This window comes from Callorhinus ursinus, unplaced genomic scaffold (assembly GCF_003265705.2).
Source record: "Callorhinus ursinus isolate GAN/ISIS: 27379988/994484 unplaced genomic scaffold, GSC_fseal_2.0 scaffold10, whole genome shotgun sequence".
In the NCBI taxonomy this organism is placed as follows: domain Eukaryota; kingdom Metazoa; phylum Chordata; class Mammalia; order Carnivora; family Otariidae; genus Callorhinus; species Callorhinus ursinus.
The window spans coordinates 72040579-72063797 of NW_027397072.1; the positions used below are offsets into that span (position 1 = coordinate 72040579).

The window sequence follows — 23219 nt, forward strand, 5'->3', positions numbered from 1 at the left end:
ACGGGACAGCCACGCAAGCCCAGGTGTCCTAGCCCAGCCTCTCCCTGACCGCCACCGCCCCCCCCCCCCCGGCTCCACCTAACACAGCCCTCTGCCTTCTGTCTCGGCCCCCTTTTGGCCCACAGATCTGCTCTGAACAAAGCATCTTTGATCCCAAAGGATTTATTCTGTGCATTATCACCATATAATTGCCTGGAATGCTTGTAAAACATCATTCTGTGCAGACCTGGTGCTGTGACTGTCTTCCAGAAGAATTCCTGAAGGCCAGCCTCCCTGGAAATATCCACTCTTGTAATCGTTCTTAGCGAGCTCAGCTGCTAGTAAATAGGGGTGGGAAGCAGTGAGAGCTCGGAGACGTGGGGTACACAGAGCGGGGAGGGATGACCTGTGCCTAGGGGACCATAACAGGCTTCACAGCAGAGCTCCCAGGTCCGGAGTTCTCAACCCTGGCTGTGTAGGAGAGCCTCTTACAAACACCAAGACATGGGCCTCACCCCACAGAGTCTGATTGGTGGGGATGGGGCCGAAACATGGGGATGTTTTTAAAGCTCTAATGATTCTAAGGACTCCAACATGCTGCCGGGGCTAGGAAACAGATTTCTAAAGGAGCAGTGAGAGGATCCCAAGCTATCTCAGCTCATGGCACTATGGCCCACCCGTTCACCAAAGCCAGAGCCCCCGAACTCCTTGCAGCCCTTCCGTCCCGTGCCCACAGGTAATCTGTCCTTGTCTTGAGGGCACCTCCTCTGAGTTTCCTCACCATCCTTCCCTCCCTTCTTAGTGCTCCCACTGCCACTGGTCTTGCTTATTATCAGGCCCCCTCTTCTCCCAAGTCTCTGCACGTCTATACTCCTGAATCTCTCCTCTGCGACGTATGCCTAACTTCCTAAAACAAGGGATGATTCTGTCACAGTTGTGCCTGAAAACACTCCGGAAGCCCAGTAGTCCCACAAAGTCCATACCCCAAAGCATGGCTGACAACGTCCCCCATGTGCTGGTTCATTCTCTTTCCATGCTCTCGGTCCCAACACTTAACTACGATCCCCCACCTACAGGCCTGTTTCTGCTGTTTCTATCCCTGGTAGAATCCTACTGATTCTTCCACACCAAGCTGAACCATCACCTCTTGGGCCAAGACTTCCAGAGTGCCCCCTGCCGTTTATCACTCCTTTCTCTGGAATCCCAACTCTATGTGCGTGTTCCTGCCTGGAACATAGCACAATTCCACAGCGCCTTCGCGTGCTTGCTGCCAGATCTGCCTCCCCTGCTAGGCTGCTAGGTTTCTGGAGGGCGGGGAGCAGGGTTGCATCTGTGTCTCCCGTGCACCAAACGCAGAGCCTGTATCTACGTGAAATTTAGCGGTGTTTGCAGAGTGAATGAGTGAGCCCTCTTCTCGATAAATTCTTGGTGACTGAGTCAATTAACTATACCATTAGTTCTGGGAAAATACAGTGTTATAAACAGGATCATTTTCACAAGAACATTTCCATGTTGTTCCCCTTCCAAAATTAGAAAAGAATAGTTTGTATGGGCTCTCGGTTTGGAAAACAAGCATGGTTGCTCTGATCGGCTCTCACAGGAGTGCCTGCTCTGAGGCAGAGCAACTGGAACGGGCCTCTTTGCAAGCCTGTAGCCCTGTTCCTTCAACCCCACCAGGACAAGCCAGCAGGATGAGCCCCTTGTGCTCCTCTCCAAAGTATAAGCAGGAGTCGGGTGACCACCCAGACATCAGGGGACATTTATTGATTGAGGAGATTACGGTAGGCATTCCAGCCTGTCTTCCTCTCTTTCCCTTTGTGTTTAGCAAAATTAAAGGCAATAATATGATTTCTATAATCCCTCTCACCTAAAAGTAGCACAGATAACTTTCAGAATAGATCATTTGGAACTCTGCACGCAAAACCTCAAAACTTGTTTCCCTGGGACGAAGATAACCTGAGAATGGTTTTAGCTTGCTTCTCCAAAAAAGTTATAAAAGAAGGCAGGGAACATTACCTCTGTGGATTGAATCACGGGAGATATTCCCGCCACGCTGGAGTTGACCAGGAGGCACCCTCAGAAGCCATCTGTGTGACCAGGCCACCCCACCACCACCTTGCCCTGCCTTGAGCCTGAGCTGTCCTTGCCATTCCTTGGAGCTAGAACCCTACTAATATAAATCAAGAGAACGCTGCAGAGCAGAATTTGGCATCAACTGAGGAGTGGGGGCGGTGTCGAGGAGGACTGCTGTGCAGTGGCTTTCCTTCTGCACGAGGGCCTGGGACTCCTCAGCCACCCAGCTGTGTCTCTCGCCTGCTGGACCCTGTCCTTTGCCCAGGCTACAGTCAGCAGACAGATGTTAAGTTAGCAAACCGCAAGTCAGACAGGGTGGTCCTGGACCAAGGGCGTGATTCATGCTACCTCTCAAGTCCAATATAGTTTAGGGTTTGCTCTTCCTTCTCCAGAACATGCCAAAGCCTACAGAGCAGTGTCCCTCAACCACACATTAGGTTCATCTGGCGAGCTCTCAAAACATACCGGTGCTTAGGTCCCTCCCCGAGACATTCTGATGTAATTGGCATGGAACAGAGCCTGAACATCAAAAATTATCCAACAGCTCTCAGGCTGTCCTAACATACTGTCAAGTTTGAGAAATACTGCAATAGGTCCACCCCCATAAAAATGCTTCCTCTTAAGTCCACAGCCTGAAGGGTCCTAAGATGAAATTAAATTTCCCTGAAGGACTAGACCAGCTGTGAACTATTTAGAAGCAAGGATGGGATCTTATTCATCTTTAGCCCCAGCACCTGATGTGGTACTTGGTTTACAGTAAGTGCTCAATGAAGGTTTGATTGAATGAGTGACTGCATCAACTCAGATCCCCAAATCTGCCCTCCATAACCTGGTGTTCTGCTAGGAACAACTGTACTGGGCGCCTGGGTGGCTCAGTGGGTTAAGCCTCTCCCTTCGGCTCAGGTCATGATCCTGGAGTCCTGGGATCGAGCCCCACATCGGGCTCCCTGCTCAGCAGGGAGCCTGCTTCTCTCTCTCCCTCTGCTGCTCCCCCTGCTTTTTCTCTCTCTCTGTCAAATAAATAAATAAATAAAATCTTTAAAAAAAAATAAAAATAACTGTACTAAAACAGGGAGCAGCCTTAATTTCAAAATCTGCTTTTTTGCTCATTACAGACACCCAAGACTGAGTTACTATTCTAACATAAACGTGGTGCCAGGACTGTCTTTTTAAAGTTCTGAACTTCTAGATTCATTGTTTTCTTTGCAAACATTTTGAAAGTTAACTGAATTTTTAATGTTTGGGTTGTATCTACTTAATTCTGAAATAACTAGTCAAGATGGCCAAATTAAATCAGCTAAAGAAATCAATTTGGGTAAAAATGAAAGGCAGTCTTATTTCAAAGAGCAGGGAGCAAAACCTAAGGAGAACGTGGTACTGGCTGAGAATACAAAAAAGTTCAGGTATATTCATGGATGAGAGATCTTTAAAAGTTAATTAGGGAATCTAAGCTCTGTGAGTTAAGAGCTTAGCTTAGCTTAGCTCCCTAAGTTTTAACATTTCAGGTTGGTGGCTGATGTCAAAAAGTACAACGAGGCAATCTTCCCTCAGTGCCACCATCCACAAGAAAATCTTAGCTTAGGGTTATTTTTTTATGATATTAAAAAAAAATTTTTTTTAAGTTAAACTTAATCTGGTAGAAATAGGCAGAGAGGACAAACTAAATCCGCCATTTGACTAAATGTTGCCCCTCCCACCGGGGCAACGCTAGCATGGCCCCCAGGGACTGAAATGATCCTGTCTCTCAGCCTGGTTTCAACCCAAGGAGGAGGGTGGAAACACTGAAGCTACTTCGCAAGAAAGCCAACTTGGGTGTTGAATATTTACTTGAATTTTTATCAGGAAGCCGGTCTATCTTCCATACAACGGCCCGGTAGGCACTCTCATATTTTGCTGACCCCACAGTGACCTGTATAACAGGTTCAGATTCAGGTTCGTGTAAATTCCCCAGACATGCCCGGCGGTTCATTTTGGCTTTCAGGGACTTCTGCCTCTGGAGGTTCATGGTCCAGAGGGCCTTGATCCACTGTGACGGGACAGGAAAGTGTATCATGATGTTGTCACAGGACCTCAAGGAACTGGCATAGGGGGCCATGTTGACAAAGGCCTGAAGCTCCACATACGCCCCCTGGACAACTACCACAGACTTGAGGGAAAAGGGAAGATCCTCCCCGTTATACAAAGTCTTAAAACGCATCAGCTCAAACCGGCAGGCATCCAGCGGTACAAACTTAATGGTTCTTGATTGCTCGAATTCTTGTGCTTTCACACACTTATGAAAATGATGGTCAAGAATATCAATCCCCTTCTTTTCTGGGTCTTCTTCAAAATAGCGTTCATTTCGCTTCTGCAGCTCAAGGTCATTCAAGGTCAAAAAGCATTCTGTGTTCCCATTCACAAAGCAGAGGCAACAGAGTTGAGTTATGACAGTGCTTTCAACCAATTTTCCTTCTTCTTTAGTGATTTTCCCCCAGAAGTTGTCCACAATTTCCAGGGAAATTTCTTGTTCCTCATAGTTCTTTTTTGGTTTTGAAACACCTGGCAGCTTTGTCAGCTCCTCCTCCACAGTAGTCAGGAAGTCGAGGAAATCGTGGTACTCTGTGGACCCTAACTTCAGCATCTGGTCAATGTCTGGTTCATGAACTACTTCTGTCTTAGAGTGGTATTTCCTTTTTTCTGTGTAAGACACATGTTCAATCTTCACAGTATGGATTTTTCCTGCCACACTAAAGTTCTCAACTTTGGGTTCAGAAAGCCTGCAATGTGGATCGAGCTGTAACTCCTTAAATGGTTTTTCTAACCCCTTCTCATAATACATTTGCAAAATTCCACCAGGTAAGACTTTCAGAAAAATTGGTCCCCACTGACGGGAAGACATCATGTTCTTCTTCTCAGGAATTCTCAACATGAAAGACCATCCAGGTTTTGGCTGACTCCTGAAAAGCGTGTGGGGGACAAAGGAAGAGGCAGTGTCTTTAGCATACAAACACTGCATAGACAAATTTCCATAGGAGTCTTGGTCCTCAGCTGATTGGAGATGTTCAAGCTTCTCACAGATGTAGTTAAGTGAACCCTGATTTAAGCTTTTTTGATCGAGAGGCACCTCTTTGTCTCTTGATGGGTACATCTTTCTGCTTCCTGAAGGGTCAAAGGCAAACTGGGAAGCACCGCCTTCATCTTTCCAAAATGGACTTGAAAAAGCACAGTCCTCCCGAAAATACTGAAACTTGGGGGCATCACTTTGAAACCCTAGGCTTTCAGCCTGGGGAGGGCCAACCTCATCTGGAAGACCCACTCTGGGAGCTGGATGTGTACATGAGTGGTCCCTGGGTAAGGAAGCATGGGATGAACAGAATGGTTTAGGAGACAATAAGGAAGAGCCTGCTTCTGGTGGTGTAAGTGGACTGTTTGAAGATGATTCTGGGATAGGATAAAGCATATGAGTCCCTGCTTTGGGGACACCAGGAAAACCTGGGAAGTCCTTGGTAGGTGTAGAAAGAGGAGAGTTACTTGGAGGTCCTGGACTAAAGTAAAAGTCTATGATGGGAGAGGAGAGGGGGGTACTGTTGGCAGAGGAAGATCCACTGGGAAATTCTTTAGCACCAGAAAGGTTCAGCTTAAGTCCATTGGGCCTACAGATGCCTTGATTCTCCAGAGGTAAATTCTTCGACTTCTGAGAAGACTGAAGAGCAGGGTCATCATCAAATGTGACCCAGTTGCCTGGGTTTGTAGAACACATCTTTGGAATCAGATTGTGGTCTTGTCTATGAATCAGGTATGTTGTATCTGTTAAAGGAGAAAGAGACAAGAAGAATATTAAATGAGGAGGGGGAGGAAATTCAAGTGACTTTAGTTCTGAGAAATACTTAGATTAAAAAACAAAAAAAAACAAAAAACAGGGGGCGCCTGGTTGGCTCAGCTGGTAGAGCATGAGACTCTTGATCTTGGAGTCATGGGTTCAAGCCCCATGTTGGACATACAGCTTACTTAAAAAATAAAATAAAATAAAGTGTTGTCACAAATAGAAGTTCAAAATTAAAAAAATAAAAATACAAGCAACCAGATTTACAGGTTAACTGAGTTCAAAGAAATGCTTAAGAATTATAACACTTCTGATGATTAAATGGATTAACAACAACAAAAAAAACAAGATCTAACCGTACACTGTGTACTAGAGACTCTTTTCAGATTTAAGGACAAACTTAGGCTGAAAGTGAAAGGAAGTAAAAAGATATTCTATGCAAACAGAAACGAGAGCAGGCAGGGGATGGCCATACTCTACCAGGCTAAATAGATTCTACGTCAAAAGCTGTCACAAGAGACAAAGCAGGACATTATATAATGATAAAAGGGTCAGCTCACCAGGAAGATATAACAATTACAAGTATATATAAAGCCAACATCAGAGCACCCAAATATATGAAACAAACATTAAAAAACTGAAGAGAGTTACAGACAGCAACATAATAATATTAGAGTTTCAATACCCCACTTTGAATAACAGATAGAACATCCAGATAAAAGATCAATAAGGAAACAAAGTACTTGAACAACACACTAGACTAGACAGACATTCCACACAACAGCAGCAGGATACATGTTCTTCACAAGCATACACAGAATATCCCCCAGGATAGATCACATGTTAGGTCACAAAACAAGTCTTAACAAATTTAAGAAGGCTGAAATCATACCAAGTATCTTTTCTGACCACAATAGAATGAAACTGGAAATCAACAGGAGAAGGAAAACTGGAAAATTCACAAATGTAGCAACTGAACGAAATATAACAACCAATAGGCCAAAGAAGAAATCAAAAGGGAAGTGAGAAAATATTTTGGGGTAAGCAAAGTGAAAACACAACATACCAAAACTTATGGATGTAGCAAAAGCAGCAGACAGAATAGAGTTTATAGCGGTAAACACAGGAAGGAAGGAAGGAAGGAAGGAAGGGAGGGAGGGAGGGAGGGAGGAAGGAAGGAAGGAAGGAAGGAGGGAAGGAAAGAAAAATCAAATAAACAACCTAACTTTAAAGCTCAAAGAACTAGAGAAAGAAAAACAAACTAAGCCCAAAGTTAGGAGAAGAAAGAAAGAATAAACATTAGGGCAGAAACAAATGAAAAAGAGAATATAAAACAGAAAAGAAGGGAAACTAAGAGTTGGTTTGTTTTAAAAGATCAATAAAACTGACAAGCCTTTAGCTGGACTGAGAAAAAAAGAGAAAATACTCAAAACCAGAAATGCAAGATGTGACATTAAACATATGTCACAGAAATAAAATAATGATTATAAGTGACCACTATGAACAATTACATGCCAGCAAGTTGGATAACCTAGAAGAAATGGACAAATTCCTAGAAACATACAATCCACCCCGACTGAATCATAAAGGAATAGGAAATCTGAACAGACCTATAATTAGCAAGGAGATTGAATTGGTAGTCAAAACCTCCCAAAAAATAAAAGCTCAGGCCCAGATGTTTTCACTGGAGAACTCTACCAAACATTTAAAGAAAAATTAATACCAATCCTACTGAAGCTCTTCCAAAAAACTGAAGAGGCGGGAACACTTCCAAACTCATTTTGTAAGCCCAGCATTACTCTGATACCAAAGCTAAAGATACTATAAGCAAAGAAAAATACTATATCCCTGATGAATACAAATGCATAAATCCTCAATAAAATACTAGCAGATCAACTTCAACAACAGATTAAAAGGATCATACATCATTATCAAGTGGCATTTATTCCTGGGATTCAAGGACAGTTCAACATATGAAAATCAATCAAAGTGATATAGCACATCAACAGAACAAAGGATAAATATCACATGATCATCTCAATAGACCTAGAAAAAGCACCTGACAAAACTCAACACTTTTTCATGATAAGAAACCAGCCAACAAACTAAGAAGAAGGAAAACCTCAAAATAATAATAAAGGCCATCTATGAAAAGCCCATAATTAACCTCAGACTCAACAGTGAAAAACTAAAAGCTTATCCTCTAAGATCAGACACAAGGCAAGGATGTTCACTCTTTTTTTTTTTAAAGATTTTGTTTATTTATTTGACAGAGAGAGACAAAGCGAGAGAAGGAATACAAGCAGGGGGAGTGGGAGAGGGAGAAGCAGGCTTCCCGCGGAGCAGGGAGCCCGATGTGGGGCTTGATCCCAGGACGCTGGGATCATGACCTGAGCCAATGGCAGACACTCAACAACTGAGCCACCCGGGCACCCCAAGGATGTTCACTCTTACTGCTTCTATTCAACATAGTCCTGGAAGTCCTAACAAGTGCAATTAGGCAAGAAAAAGAAATAAAAGGCATCCAAATCAGAAAGGAAGAAGTTACATTTTGTCTATTTACAGATATGATCTTATCATAGAAAACCCTAAACACACATACACAGTTAGAAGTAATACACAATTCAGCGAAGTCGCAGGATACAAAATCAACAAACAAAAATCAATTGCATTTCTATACATAAACAATTAACAATCCAAAAAGCAAATTAAGAAAACAATCCCATGTACAATAGCATCAAAAAGAATAAAATATTTAGAAATAAATTTAACACTGAAATAAATTACACTGAGAAGTAATTGCTGGAAGAAATTAAAGAAGACACAAATAAAAAGATATCCCACATTCATAGATTGGAAGACATAATATTGTTTAAAAGTCCATACTGCCCAAGACAATCTACAGATTCAGTGCAGTCCCTACCAAAGTCCCAATGACATTTTTTGTAGAAACAGAAAAAACAATCCAAAAATTCACATGGAATCTCAAAGGTCTCTGAATACCCAAAATAACCTGGAGAAAGATAAACAAAGGTGGTGGTCTCATACGGTCTGACTTTAAAACATATTACAAAGCTATGGTACTCAAAACAGTATGGTACTGGCATAAAGGCATATAGCCCAAAGGAACAGAATATTAAGCCCAGAAATAAGCTCACACACATGGCCAAATGATCCTCAACAAGGATGCCAAGATTATACAATGGGGAAAGGATAGTGTCTTCAACAAGCTGTGTTGGGAAAACTGGATATCCATATGCCAAAAAAATGACATTGGACCCTTATCTTACACCATACACAAAAATCAACTATAAATGGATTAAAGACTTAAACATAAGACCTGAAACTATAAAACTCCTATAAGAAAACACAGGGGAAAAGCTTGATGACATTGGTCTTGGCAATGATTTCTTGGAGAGGATACCAAAAGCACAAGCAACAAAAGCAAAAATAGACAAATCAGACTACATCAGACTCAAAATCTACACAGCAAAGGAAACAATACAGTGATGAGGCAACCTACAGAATGAGAGAAAATATTTGCAAACCATGTATCTGATAAGGGTTTAATATTCAAAATACATAAGGAACTCCTGCTCTATAGCAAAAAAACAAACAAATAAACCAATTTAAAAATGGGCAACGGACTTGAATAGATGTTTCTCCAAAGAAGACATACAAATGGACAACAGGTATATGAAATGATGCTCAACATCATTAATCAGCAAGGAAGTGCAAATCAAGACCACAATATCACCTTATACCTGTTAGGACGGTCATTACCAAAAAAACCCAAAAGAAAAGAAAGGCAAAAAACAAACAAACAAACAAACAAAAATAACAAGTGCTGACAAGGATGTGGAGAAATTAGAACCCTTGTGCGCTGTTGGTGGGAATGTAAAATGAAAAACAATATAGACTTTCCTCAAAAAAATTTTTAAATAGAACTACCATGTATATGATCTAGCAATCCCACTTCAGGAATTGTATCCAAAAAAATTAAAAACAGGATCTCAAAGAGATATCTGCACTCTCTTCTTCCTTTCAGCATTATTTACAATAGCCAAGAGGTGGAAACAACCCAAATGTCCATTATCTGATGAACAGGTGAAGAAAATGTGGTATATGGACATATGGTGAATCTCATTCAGGCTTTATAAAGGAAAGACATTCTGGCACAGGCTACAACGTAAATGAACCTTAAGAGCATTATGCTAAGTGAAATAAGCCAGTCACAAAAACACAAGTACTATGTGATTCCACTTACATGAGGTATCTACAGTAGTCAAATGCATATAAGCAGAAAAGAGAATGGTGGGGCTGGGTGGCGGGAAGGGCAGAGGGAAAAGAGGTGTGGCTCTTAGTGGGTATAGAGGTTTAGTCGTGCAAGTTGAAAGAGTTCTAGAAATCTGCTGTAAAATAGTGTGCATATAGTTGACAATAGTGTACTGTATACTTAAAAATTTGTTGAGGGCAAAAAAAATTGTTAAAAACTTGTTATTTTTTTACCACAATTTTAAAAAACTGCAAAAAAATTTCTAAAAATTTAAAAATCGCAACACTTTTTAGTCAATTCAGGAAGTCTTTATTTGAATGACTGTGTAGTGAGAACTTGCTAGTGTTGTAGAAAATACAGAAGATAAATTTATAATGAACTTCTTAAAACCCATTGATTGCTCCCCAAATACATAAGGCTTATTGTTTAGAAGCATTTTCAAATTCATGACCTAATTTATCAAAACAACCCTGGGATGTGTATATCGTCATTTCTATTTCATAACTGAGATTACTTGGGTTTAGAGTCATTGCCTAAAGCTGCCCAACTGGTAAGAGAACTAGATTTTTTTTCTTAAACAGCTTTATTAAGATACAATTCACACACGTAAAATTCATCCTTTTAAAAAAAATGACAATTCAGTAGGGATTGTTTAGTGTTTAGTATATTCAGAGTTGTGCAGCCATCACATTTCCAGAATGTTCTTATCACCCCCAAAATAAACCCAAAATGTACCTATTAGCAGTCACTCCTCATTCTCCCCACCACCAACCCCAAGTCCCTGACAACTACTGATCTACTTTTTTTTTTTTTTTTTTTTTAATTTGCCTGGTCTGGACATTCAGAGTTCATCCACACCATAGCATGTTTCAGTATTTCATTCCCTTTGGTAGCTGAATAACATTTCATTGTGAAGACAGCCCACATTTTGTTTATCCGTCATTTATCGGTCGATGGACATCTGGTTTATTTCTAATTTTTGGCTATTATGAATGATAAGTTTTTATATAAGTTTTTGTGTGATCATTTTTCTCAGGTACAGACCTGAGTTTGGAAAGAACCAGAATCTGAGCACAGGTCACTTCATCCTGATCTAATAATACAACATGAATTCTTCAGATGATTGTAATGACAGGAGAGGCAATGAGCTGTATGGGCCACAGCACGGAGCTGGGAGTTGGGTACCCGGGATGCTGGGTGCTGGTCTGTCACCCACTAGCTGTGCACAAAGCCCCTCCGGACATTCAGTGATGAGAGCAGAATCATCTCTGAGGTCATTTCCCACTCGAAAATACTTCTGTGGTGGCTGACATCCAATAGACATTTTTTTCAAAAGCAGAAATTATGCTACCCCTGGGATTTTTGACCAAACTCTCAAACTAACAGAGAATAAAACTCCATGATACGAAAACCCAAAACCTGCTGGAATAAAGCCCGCAAGAAAGGCGTCTTTGTCTCCCTCCCTCAGGCCTGCTCGCTTCCCCTTGTGGATAATGGGGGCTCAGCCAGTGCAATCCTTCCAGCTTGGAAAAGAGCCAGGCTCTAGCGAGGGAGCAAGTCTGGGGCTCCACTGGGGATAGGGCACGCTCAGTGTTGTCATTTACTAAATCCGCACATTCCTGAGGGCACCAAACACACAGCGCAGCAGCAGTCCAGGCCAACTGGCTCTCTCTGGAGGGCCTTTTACTGTCACTGCCCATGGGCTGGAGCTGCCACAAAGCACTTTCCCTTCGAAGCAGGGCAGAGCCGTGTTTCAGTGGGACACCACCCAGAGGCTCAGAGGCAGGAAATCAGCAGCAGGATTTCTTGACCCATCCTATCCTACCCTCTTCAGAAGGAATCCAGCCAAAATCACTCTTCATACGGGGTGAGAGATCATTGTAAATATTTCTGTTAGCTGGCTTTATCAAAAAGAAAGAAAAGACTAAGAGAAGAAATCAGCCTGCTTTAGAGGGAATCTATTCTGACCTATACCAAACATTTTGCCCTATCTGTTTTCCACCCATAGCTTCAAAATTTCAAACACTGATACTGGTTTCCTCAGAGTTTTTGCTTCTTATGGAAAAAAAGGGGAGGGCGCCTGGGTGCCTCAGATGTTAAGCGTCTGCCTTCGGCTCAGGTCATGATCCCAGGGTCCTGGGATCGAGCCCCCCCATCAGGCTCCCTGCTCTATGGGAAGCTTGCGTCTCCCTCTCCCACTCCCCCTGCTTGTGTTCCCTCTCTCACTCTGTCTCTCTCTGTCAAAAAAAAAAAAAAAAAAATCTTTTTTTTTAAAGTAATTTCCATAAACCAGATAAAGAAATCAATTTCATGACTTTTTAAATGACCCTTGAACTTTAAAAACCACACCTTGCAAAAAATCCCCTACCTTAAACGCAAAATCTATGCAGAGGGTACTCTTCCCCCCCTATGCAGGACTCTCCCATTGGAGGCACTCAACACATGTAATGTGAGTTTAATACAACCACACAGAATTCTGTATCATGCCCAAGAGGAGCCCAAACCTTTGTCTGTGTTTAAACGGCAGGACTTGGAATGAGTGGCTAAGAATGGCTCCTCGCGGTCAAGGGCAGGTGCACTTCCCGCGCTTCCCTTCTTGCTCCTCTTCTGTACCCCTCTTGCTGCCCTTCCTCATCAATCCTTTTCACACTCGTTTCATTTCTCTTGCACCTCTTCTGCCTCTTCCTTCCATATGGCCTCATCTTTCTATTTTAGTCTCAAAGCCCCCACCATCAGTTTTCCCAAAGTCAACAACTAGAATCGATTCCATCTAAGGCTTTCCCTCCCCTTCCTTCCCTCCTGACTCACCCCCTCCTTCAGCAGGGAAAGAAGGCCACATCCTTTCCAGAGCCTCGGACTGTCCAAAGTCCCCTGGGTCTCAGGGAGGGATGCGAAAGTCCAGAGTGGAGAGGTCAGGAATGTGTCCTGCCTCAGTCATCTGCAACTTCACCCCACCTCCTTCAAGGCGCTGGAACCAAAACTATTCAAGCAGCAACGCCTACTTAGCCTCAAGATGGTTTCGGCACTGCAAATGCGGCAGGATCTCAATGTGTGTCTGTGCCTCCCCCAGGACCGTAAGTCCTACCATCTACAGAGCCCTGTCACAGGCAACATCTCATTTAAATTCATCGCAATCCAGAATAGACCGCGGCACCCAGGCACCTTCTCCAAAGTCCAGGCTCCATTTAGCGCAGAGCTGGGTATCCAGGCACCACGTCCCCAGCTGCCTTCCCCCAAAGTAGAGGTGCCTCTGGCTGGATTCCGTGGCTCCTTCCTCAGCTGTGGCTTGTATCCCACCCCACCTGCCCTAACCCTTCCAGAAGTCTGTTTTCAGTCAATCTCGATTATCCTGCTAACTCCTGGAAGACAATGTCAGACAAAACTCAGAGACGGGGCAAGACACCAAGACTGAATGAGGCGCAGGCAGAAAAGAAAACTGTATCATGGTGGAAGCTGCTGGAAATCAATCTCTGGGTTTTGAAGGTTTCTAAAGGGGTGTCTGCTTCTCCTTAAACTCTTAGACATCCTTTTGAGCTGCCCATTTTCAAAGTAGAGTCAGATAACACTGAACTCAAGAACAAATTAAAAGTAAGCACACATGCCTACTCACACGGGGAATAATGAGGATTCAGGTAGACCGTGGTTTTCAACCTTTCACCTCAACCCATGTGACAGATGGCATTCAGGGCCTAGCACATTCTCTTGGAGGTACCCAGAGTTTTACAGCCCCCAAAATATTGAGGGAAGCCCTGAAATAATTATCCCCACCCTTCTCACTGTTGGATCAGCAAAGGCAGGATGCAGGCCACAGCAAACACAAGTAAGTCTGAATTTACACACAATCCTGGGACTCCACTTCTTTCTTTCACTGAAGAAATCATCCTGGAATTCTCATAAGAGTATCATGCAGATTATGAATTTATTCTAAATTGTTTTAAAAAATAAAGCTTTCAAAAACACAACACCTTGAATGTTATTAGAATTACTGCAAAGTACTTGCAATAAGCCTTATGAAAAAGCAACACTAGTATGGAATAATTATCTCACCAAAAAGAACTGGGGATGAAAATCATCAAGTTGTTGTAGGAAAAATACATATGTTTTTTGAGAGTCAGAGTGAAGCTCTTTCAGAGAGGGATTATGTCTCATTCGTTAGGGCATTTTTCACATTGTCTACAAATGTCTGACATCACTAGGCAGTTCAATGCATTTTTGATTGAATAATTTTAAATAGTCTTTTCAGTTTCCCATAAAGGAAATCTCTACACTGCCCTCCTCAGTTCAAAGAACCACTGCATTTCAGAGTTAGGCAGAAATTGGAGGTATTCTGCTCAATTAACCACACCAACAAACATTTATCAAATACTTGCTATGCACTCTTGGTATGCTAAGGGCTATGTGTGCATTTGATTCTCACAAACCCGTTAGGTAATAATATCATTTTGTAGAAGAGGAAAATAAGGCTCAGAGAGGTTAATCTACTTGCCTAAAGTCACCCAACCCAAAAGAGGCAGATCTGTCTGATCCCAAAGCCCATGCTCCATAATACCATCCACCACCCAAGAGGTCCCAAGAGATCCAATGACCTGCTGGTGTTGGTGTCTTAATTCTCATTTCCAAACACTTCCCACCACTCTACCTTCCACTAAGGAGAGTTCCTGGAGGCAGGAACTCTCTAAGCTGGAAAGATGCTGTTCTCACCTGAAAAGAGCCTATTTCTCCACAAAGCCCACCACACGTATCTGCCGCTTGGATATCAGGCTGTGGGAAAGACAAACTCTGAGACAGTTTTCCCCCTGATTGCTCAAGAACAACAACAGCTCAGTAGCAATTTGGGTCAATTCTGAGACTGGCTTTCATAACTCAGCCTGTCCTGGTTCCTTTCCCTTCTCAACTGCATCAACTGACCACCCCACCCCGAGCAATGAATGGTTTTTCAGCCTTGCTGCCCAACAAACACCCTCAGGTGCCACCCTCTCTTCTAGGACTAGGCCATCTTGGGATATACAGCTGAATTCCCCAAACTTCACCTAACGCCCCACATAGTCCTTCCACGCCACCCCACCCGCTCTACTCTCAAGGGTCTATTCCTGCTGTTCTTTGCAGATTTCCTTCACTTTTCTTCAGAAACCAGTCAAAGTGTAAATATGAAGCTCTACCTTTTCCTGCAGATGATCAAAATCAAATTAGATGCATTTGGTGGTCGAGTCAGCATTCCTGTTCGTCTGCAGCTGAAGACTGTCCCCACTTATGGAGAACAACAGCCTCTCAGATGGCCCCTGGGATCTGGCTTCTCTGGAGCGGCCAGATGCTGGCAGGAGGACGAACGAGGAAAGGATGTTCAGTTCAGAAGAGTATCACAGGCACCTAGCAGTCCCCTCCTGCTATTAGCTCCACCCGACTGTCATTGTCAGGCTGACTCCTACTCAAGCCTCAGGAACACATCTGGACCCTCAGCAACGCCCCTGCTTTTGCAAAGGGCTGGATTTAGTCCTTTTATGCCTGTGCCTTTTTTGCTCCACACAACAATGCCGCACAATCTAGAGAAAGAATGTCTTCATGCCAGTATCTGTGTGGTTTCACTGGCTGTCCCCCAAGGAAAGAATTCTCTGACTCTCCCAGTACCACACTCCTCAACTGCACCTCTGGAAACAGACGGGGGCTGCGTTTGCAAAGCCTTCCTGTGGTTCTTGTGTGGTTGGAGGTCTGCAATCTAGTTACCCTCCTTGCCACTCTGGGATGTATGTCCCGGAAACAAAGCCAAAGTCAGGGACAGCCTGACTTTGAATGCGTCTGCGAACGTTTGCTACGCGAGGGTTTAAAATAGCCTCCCTACAGAATTTTTCCCTTTAAAGGGGCAACCAAACTTTTGAAACCAAAAGGAATTCTAAGACAACACAAAACCCTACGTGCAGTGAAAACCCTTGCAGCGTGCACCCTCACCTTAGGTCCCAGAAGTGCCCACTGCATGGAGAGCCTGCACTATTACCACAGATGTTCCGCGGCCCGTCCTACTTAATCACAAACATGTGTGCTATTTAGTTCAGCTATGTGACAGGAAATACCATTTGTAAAATACTAAACCACAGCTCAACCTATCCGTGCCTTCAAATATTATCTGTGCTGGTTCCAGCTCAGCACCCCCACCCTGCACCTCCCCTGTGGATTTAACCTCCACTTTTCCAGGATGAATTTGGGTCCTGGCTATTTTGTTAACCTTCTTTTAAATAATCTGCCCATTTCCTAAATTTAGAGAGTTGTATAAACAGACACCAACCCAAATGGACTCGTCCCAGGAGATGGTCTTTACATGAACAAAGAAAAGATTTGGGGCTGGGTGGGCCATGCTGATTTCATAATGTTATTCTTCTCACCACAACACGGTTATGGAGTCGGCACACCATGTTCACGTCAGTGTCATAAATGCCATGGAAATCTGCTAAGCAGAGGTCTCTGAGCCTCAGTTTCTTCATCTGTAAAATGGTGATATTTGCCTCATATATAAATTGCCACATAATGGGTACTCAGTGTATCTACTCTATTTCTCTCCCTCCTTTGTTTTCCCTTGTCTCCCCATTCTAACCTTCCTTTCTCTAGTCAGGAAGAAAGGAAAATGCTCAGACTCTGCAGTTTGCTTTAGCATCAGGTCAGCTTGCTACAAACCCTTTTTGAGAACTGGATGTCCATTCTGTCTGGCCCATGACCATGCCTCTATCTACCCTGCTCTCTCGATTTGATCTGTTCCTATCTTAGTCCCTTGTGCCTGAATCCCTGCTCAGGGGTTCTCCTTGAAGACAGCATCACCCAAAGTGGAGAGAAGTTAACAGGCATGGGGAAAAAAGACCCATGGTCAAATGTGTTTGGCAAATTCTGGTTAAACAAGGGCTTACAGGTCTCTTCACAGCATTCCTTTCCAGAGCCTATAGGATGCTAACATTCTCATGGGCTCCAGGAGGGGGTCACAGGCAGCTCTCCTCAAAGATTCACATGGATGGTTTGCCTCAGAACATTCCAGAACATGCCCTTCTAAAATAAATGCCTGTGGCCGGGAAACACAGGTCCACCTTTAATTCTGAATACCTTGGCCTTTTCATTCTGTTGCCATTATCTCTGCTCTGACCATGAGGATTGGCTCTGGGCCCACAGCAGCTTCTCTGGCTTAGCAGAGTCTCCGCTTTGCTCTCAGGATGAGCAGTTGCCATAGGTTCTTCCCCTGGGACACCAGCAGGCCTCACAGCAGGACATACTCCCTTTGCTTACCCAGACAGGAGACCAAAGACCTTCCGGATAGGCCATGACTGGAGAGAACCCTTGCCTTTGACCTCTGCAAGCAGGTGAGGGTTTTGTTCCCCAGGTCATCCTCTGGCATTGAGGATGGCATCTGGCAGCTTCCATCACTGATTGTCAGCACTACAGCCTCCCTCCCCGAGGTCCCTGCCTCTCCTGGCCAAGGCAGGGAGCACAGCAGGGGCCTCAGACCCTCCCATGGGAATCAGGCTCTGTAATGCTGCAGGACGCCCAGAGCACACTCAGCCTGGGACCATGGAGCCACAGCCCCTATCTCCCCAACCCTACGAAGCCCCGTTCGTCTTCCCCTCACAGGGTTCTGGGACCCTCCTCAGTCTCCCACTACGGAGGGTCAGGGAGGGCACTGTGTGGGGCTATGGGGCTGCGCTCAGCCTCTCATCGGCCCCTTTACTGAGTGACACCAAACTCTTTGGCTATTCTCTTGGGAAAGAGTGAGCACCCAACACATTCCACAGCCAAGTCTTGTGCAAGGTGTGAAGGAGGGAAAACTACCTCAATCAGAGTCTTCCTGGTGCTGGACACAGGGCTGGGACTCATGGTCTCAACCAGCCATCTGCCCGGCCCAACTGTCCGCTCTCTGTCCCGAGGACCTGCAGATGGCAAGATGGGGACCTGCTGAGCCAGTTAAGAGAAGCTCCTCCTTCACGGGATCCTATCCTTCAGTCACAGCAAAGGTTCAACCCACAAAGGCGACGAGCACAGAGGTCTAGCGCCCAAGTCACTGGCCTCTCATCTCGCTTCCTCTGCTTATTAGCCCTGAGGCATGTTACTTAACACCCTCAATGTCCTCATCTATAAAGTGAAAATGAGTAACACCTCCTTCCTAAGGTCCAAATAAGTTAATGCTAAATTAGTAAGTAAAATGCTACTTCATAGGCACTCAAAAAATGGTGGCACGGTGCTTACAAGTAGGGGTTCTTGAGTTAGAACTGACCATTGCAAGCAGCCCCCGGCCGAGCAACAGGCCACGCCAGGCCTGCAGAGGACACCAGCGAGGGCCCCGGGGTTCCTGTCTAGCCCGGAATGGTCTCCCATTCTCCCACAAGAGAAAACCAAGGTGCTGAACCGAGCTGTGAAATAAAAAGCACTGCGTAAGCAAGTCGGCACCGCACCTGGAGATGTCGGAAGTAATCAGGGAAAAGACTGCTCAAAAACGATGCAGTCCTTCTCTACATGGGGCTGACCACTGTAAGGTGAAAACCTGGGACCACGCTCGTCACCCACACCCAAGACCCCGCATGGCTCTGTCCCGGTGGGTCCCCACGGGCACGACTTAACTCCCCAGGGGACAGTTGGCGGTGTTTGCAGACACGCTCAGTTGTCATGCCCAGGGGTAGGGGGTACTCCTGGCACCTAGTGGGTAGGGGGCGGGGATGCTGCTAAACATCTTACCATGCACAGCAGAGCCCCCACAATGAAAAATTATCTGGCCCCAAATATCAATAGCACCAAGGTTGAGAAACCCTACTCTTTGTTGAGAAGGTCAGTGAGCTGAGAATGCCACACAAGGCGTCCCACCCTTCTGCGTGTGCCTACTTTGTAGACAATAAATTGGAAGCTGAAGCTGGGCAATGTGCCTGAGGTGGCACAACCAGAAAAAGGTGCTGTCAGAATCAAACCCTGTTTGAGTCCCAAATTTCATGCTCTTTCCACTACACCACACGGACTACCAGGGCAGGAATCACGATAGGAGAGCAGTCTTCTTGACAGGGCTTGGACACCAACGTGACCTAGAAAACACAGGAAAAGGGGGAGTCTGGCACTTAGAAACGTGAAGCCACAGGAGAAGCAGGAAAAAGTCAGGTCTGCGGTGCATCCAAGTGGAAATATCGAGCAAGGAGCTAGAAACACAAGACAGTACTTGGAGAGGAAACCAGGGGCTACACATGAAGAGTTGGGCATCTTCCTAGGCTAGGTGAGAGCCAAAGGCAAGAGAGAACAGGAGAGGCCACATGGCATCCAAAGCTGAGGACTGGTCACTTTCTAGGAGGCGGAAAAGAAAGGGAAAAAGTGAGACACATCCAAGAGGCCAAGGTAAAACCAGGAGGTACAAGGACCCCCAAGGCAGGAAAGAATGTCCTCCTGGGGCCTTGAAGAGAGCAGAGGGCAGGGGCAGCTGAGATGAGAGACCACTGGGTTTAGTGACCAGGTCGGCGGTGACAGAGTCGGAGCAATTTTAGCAGTGGGTGGGGGTGAGGCCAGGCTGCCTGTGTGGAAGCAAAGGGAACACAGATGCTCAGGCCCACAGGCTGAGGCTGGGCCCAGCGGTCCGTGTCTTGGCCACCTCAACCCCCAGCCCCCGGTTTCTAGGATTTTGCAGCTCTGGACCAGCATTGTCTCCCAGGGGGCCTGGTTCCTGGCAGCCCTAGTAACAGCCCCCCTCTTTGAAATCTATCTGCATTGTGGTCTCAGGAGCACTAAAGGGTCCCAGGACTTCCCACTCTCCAAAAAATCCAGCCCGCCCCCGGCCAGGGGAAGGAGGCAGACAAGCGAGCCTTCGTGCAGGCGAGGGCCGGCAAACAAGGCCTGCTTTCAGGGCTGCCCTCTGGTATTTATATTCCCGTGGACCCTCCAGTGGGAAGAGCAAGGCGCTCAAGAGTCAGAAATGAGAAAGGGCATTATCTCCTCAGGGGCCCCCAGGGCTGGGCAGGGGTGCGGGGTGCAGAGCGCTGTGGTGACTGGAGGGTGGCTCCTGGATTTTGATTCTGCATTCTCAGAGCGAACCACAAAAAAGATGTGGGATAAAGTAGGCTGAAGGGGCCCCGGGCTCAGATCACGCACCTTAAACATGCAAATCTCCTCCTTCCCCTCCTCTCCCGCAGGCCCGGGGGCCCTCCTGAAGATAAGCAGAAAGCCCTGGAAGTTTAAAGAACTCTAAAGAGGATCTCTCTCTGACTTAAATATTTAAGCGGGGGGAGGGGAGGGGGGATCAATAGCCACCAGCAATGAAAACTGGTCAAGTAATGTGTCTTAATTACCATGTAATTACTTCTAGTGTTTTCAGAAGAAGCGATAGCTAAATGGCCCAGGAAGGATATTTAATACTTTAGAATATGATTCCCTCCCACACCAGGCCACTCCAGATTGGAAGGGTCCGACAAGTTAAGGGCCATCACCTGCTGGGAGAGACCCAGCACCCTGATCCTTGGCTGCTGGGCTCTGGTACAAATTTGTGGACCCCAGCCCCCTGCGCATTCACTCAGCAAATACAGTGTCTTCTAAGGGCTAGGTCCTGGGTGAAACACCAGGGAACAGAAACCAGTAAGACCTGATTTCGTGTGGTGGGGAAAGAAGGGTTTGGAAGTTAGAGAGATGGTGTGTGACTCTCAGCCCCGCTACCGACCAGCTGTATGGCGAGGGCAGGTGATGTGAATTCCCTGAGCTTTGGTTTCTTCGGATGTGAATAAAAGGGTAATGATAGTTAACTTTTAGTGTTCGTTATGGCCAACATGTGCCCTCCCCCAAATTCAGCCCTAACCCCCATACTTCAGAATGTGACTGTCGTTAGAAGGAGGGCCTCGTGCAAATGAGGCTGTTAGGGTTGGCCCTGAGCCAGCCTGGCCACTGTCCTTGCAAGAAGTCAGGACACAGAGCGACACCAGAGAAAAGGCCACGAAAGGACACGGCCAAGGAGAGAGGCCTCAGAAGCAACCAAACCTGCCAACACCTTGCTCTTGGATTTCCAGCCTCCAGACCTGTGAGAAACACACTTCTGTTGCTTAAGCCCCAGAGGCCGTGGTTTCCTGTCATGGCAGCCAGAGCAAACTGAGCCAGGCCTCTTGTGACACTAAATAAAGTCACACCGGTAGGATGGCAGGTGCATGAAGAGAGGCCGTTATCACTAGATTCCTGCCCCTAAGGTGCTTAGAACCTGTTGGGAAAGACCAGAGGAAACAACAAATGAAAGACAAAATGTGCTCACCCCCCTGAGCTAGAGCGCACTGGGGCTTTGGGAGAGTACGCCCTTGGCTCCCTGGGGAGGGGACATCTGCTAGGGCAGAGACACGGGGCAGCAGAGGAGGCAACCGGGACCATCCCCGCTGCCCATGTTTCCGGGCATTCGAGTCACACGCCAGTTAACACCAGCTAAGGGAGAGCCTCCCACCCGGCCTCATGCACCCCACTGAGCAGACACAAAACCCAGTTAGGCACAGGCTGATCGTTGCTATGGCAGGTCTCCCCTCTGGCTGTCCAAACTGGATCGTAAGCCAGAGAAGGACGTCAGAGGTGATCTGGGCATGTGCAAGCCTCAGACCAAATGCATTTTCGTTTATCCGTGGCCTGTCCTGGGCTGTTGCTGACCATCAAGCTCGCCTGGAAAAGTCCACATCACTGTGAATACACAGGCAGGAACTTACAGAGAACCAAAGCATGTTTGCTCAATCCTCGCCACTCCCGGGAATTCCACGAATGTACATGTATATACATATGTAACAACCCAAGCAATTCTTTTTTTTTTTAAGATTTTATTTATTTATTTGAGAGAGAGCACGACCAAGGGGGAGGGGCAGAGGCAGAGGGAGAAGCAGACTCCCCAGGGAGCAGGGAGCCCGATGCGGGGCTCGATCCCAGGACCCTGGGATCACGACCTGAGCCAAAGGCAGACACTTAACTGACTGAGCCACCCAGGCACCCTGGAGCAATTCTAAGATTTAAAAAATCACTTATGAAAGTCCTATTTATAAAACAAGTACAGAAGATCAACATTTACTTGGGCTCTTAGTCTCAAATGCAGACATCACACACAAAAATAATATTTGTGTCTCTTGGTCTGCAGGGAATGTGTGCAAAATATTTGTGAACTTCATTGCATTTCAAAGGCCACTAAATGCTTTAACAAAGAATTTTGCACTTACAGCAAAGTCTAATTAGAAACATGTAAGTAGGTGTGAATGAATAGATTTGTCCACTGCCGTTCTCAACGATGGGCATTAAATTGTATTTAAACTTACAGATCATGGGGTGCCTAGCTGGCTCAGTGAGAAGAGCATGAGACTCTTGATCTCAGGGTCGTAAGTTCAAGCACTATGTTGGGTACAGACATTACTTAATAAATAAATAAACTTAAAAAAAAAAAAAACTTACTATCTCTACATATCAGCCTGGGTGCTTGAGCCTGTAGCAGAATGGCCTCCTTCATCTCAACTGAGTCTCCATTAAAATGAGTAACTCCCAGGGTCCTCATAGAGCACCCAGGTGCCTCTGCATATCGCTGCCCACTGAGGTTCCTGAGAGGTCCAGCCCAGCACAAGGGGCTCACCCAGCTCCAAGATGCGGGCAGGCCTCCACTGGACACCCGCAGGGCCTCTCTCGCCATACCTGTCTCTCCACCAGCCCCTCCTACTACTGCTCACAGCAAGAAACGTCCCGCTGGGTGAGGTCCCTACAGCTGTTTGCCCAGCCTGGAAGCCGGGAGGTTTCGTGCCTGTTCCGCTTCATTCCAGCTCCATAGGTTAGAACAAGTCACTGCTAGCAAGTGGTTTCCAAAAGTCCTAACCAGTTAGGAAGATTCAAACTCTAACAATCTATGAAAATGAATTCTCCTACAAAAGAGGTCTGCAGAGAAGTATGTGCCTCCCTGGAGACCCTTTCCTATCCAAACTCTTTAGGACTCCTGCAACCATGCTTCAGGATAGAAGTTTTCCAAAGATGGCCACAGTAATACCTCCCATCTCATGCTCTTCTGGAATGCCATGGAGCAAGGAAGCTCCATTCCCCGTTCCCCTGGGTGGGCCTGTCACTGCTCAGACCAATACAGCATGGTAGAAGGAACACTGTGAC

At 45.6% G+C, this 23219-nt stretch overlaps 1 protein-coding gene across 4 annotated transcripts in view; it reads right to left on the minus strand.

The window, feature by feature from the left end:
• Nucleotides 1-23219, minus strand: part of STON1 (stonin 1) — a 47207-nt gene that overhangs the window by 8988 nt on the left and 15000 nt on the right. For 2 of the 4 annotated variants that reach the window (XM_073897745.1, XM_073897744.1), the window contains exons 2-3: nt 15290-15441; nt 3880-5838 (exon numbers count right to left, since the gene is read on the minus strand). In XM_073897745.1, the coding sequence (XP_073753846.1) occupies nt 3880-5791 (1912 nt within the window). In that variant the 5' untranslated portion in view covers nt 5792-5838; nt 15290-15441. The remainder of the gene's footprint in view (nt 1-3879; nt 5839-15289; nt 15442-23219) is intronic. The other 2 variants (XM_025868856.2, XM_073897743.1) reach the window with 1 other exon arrangement.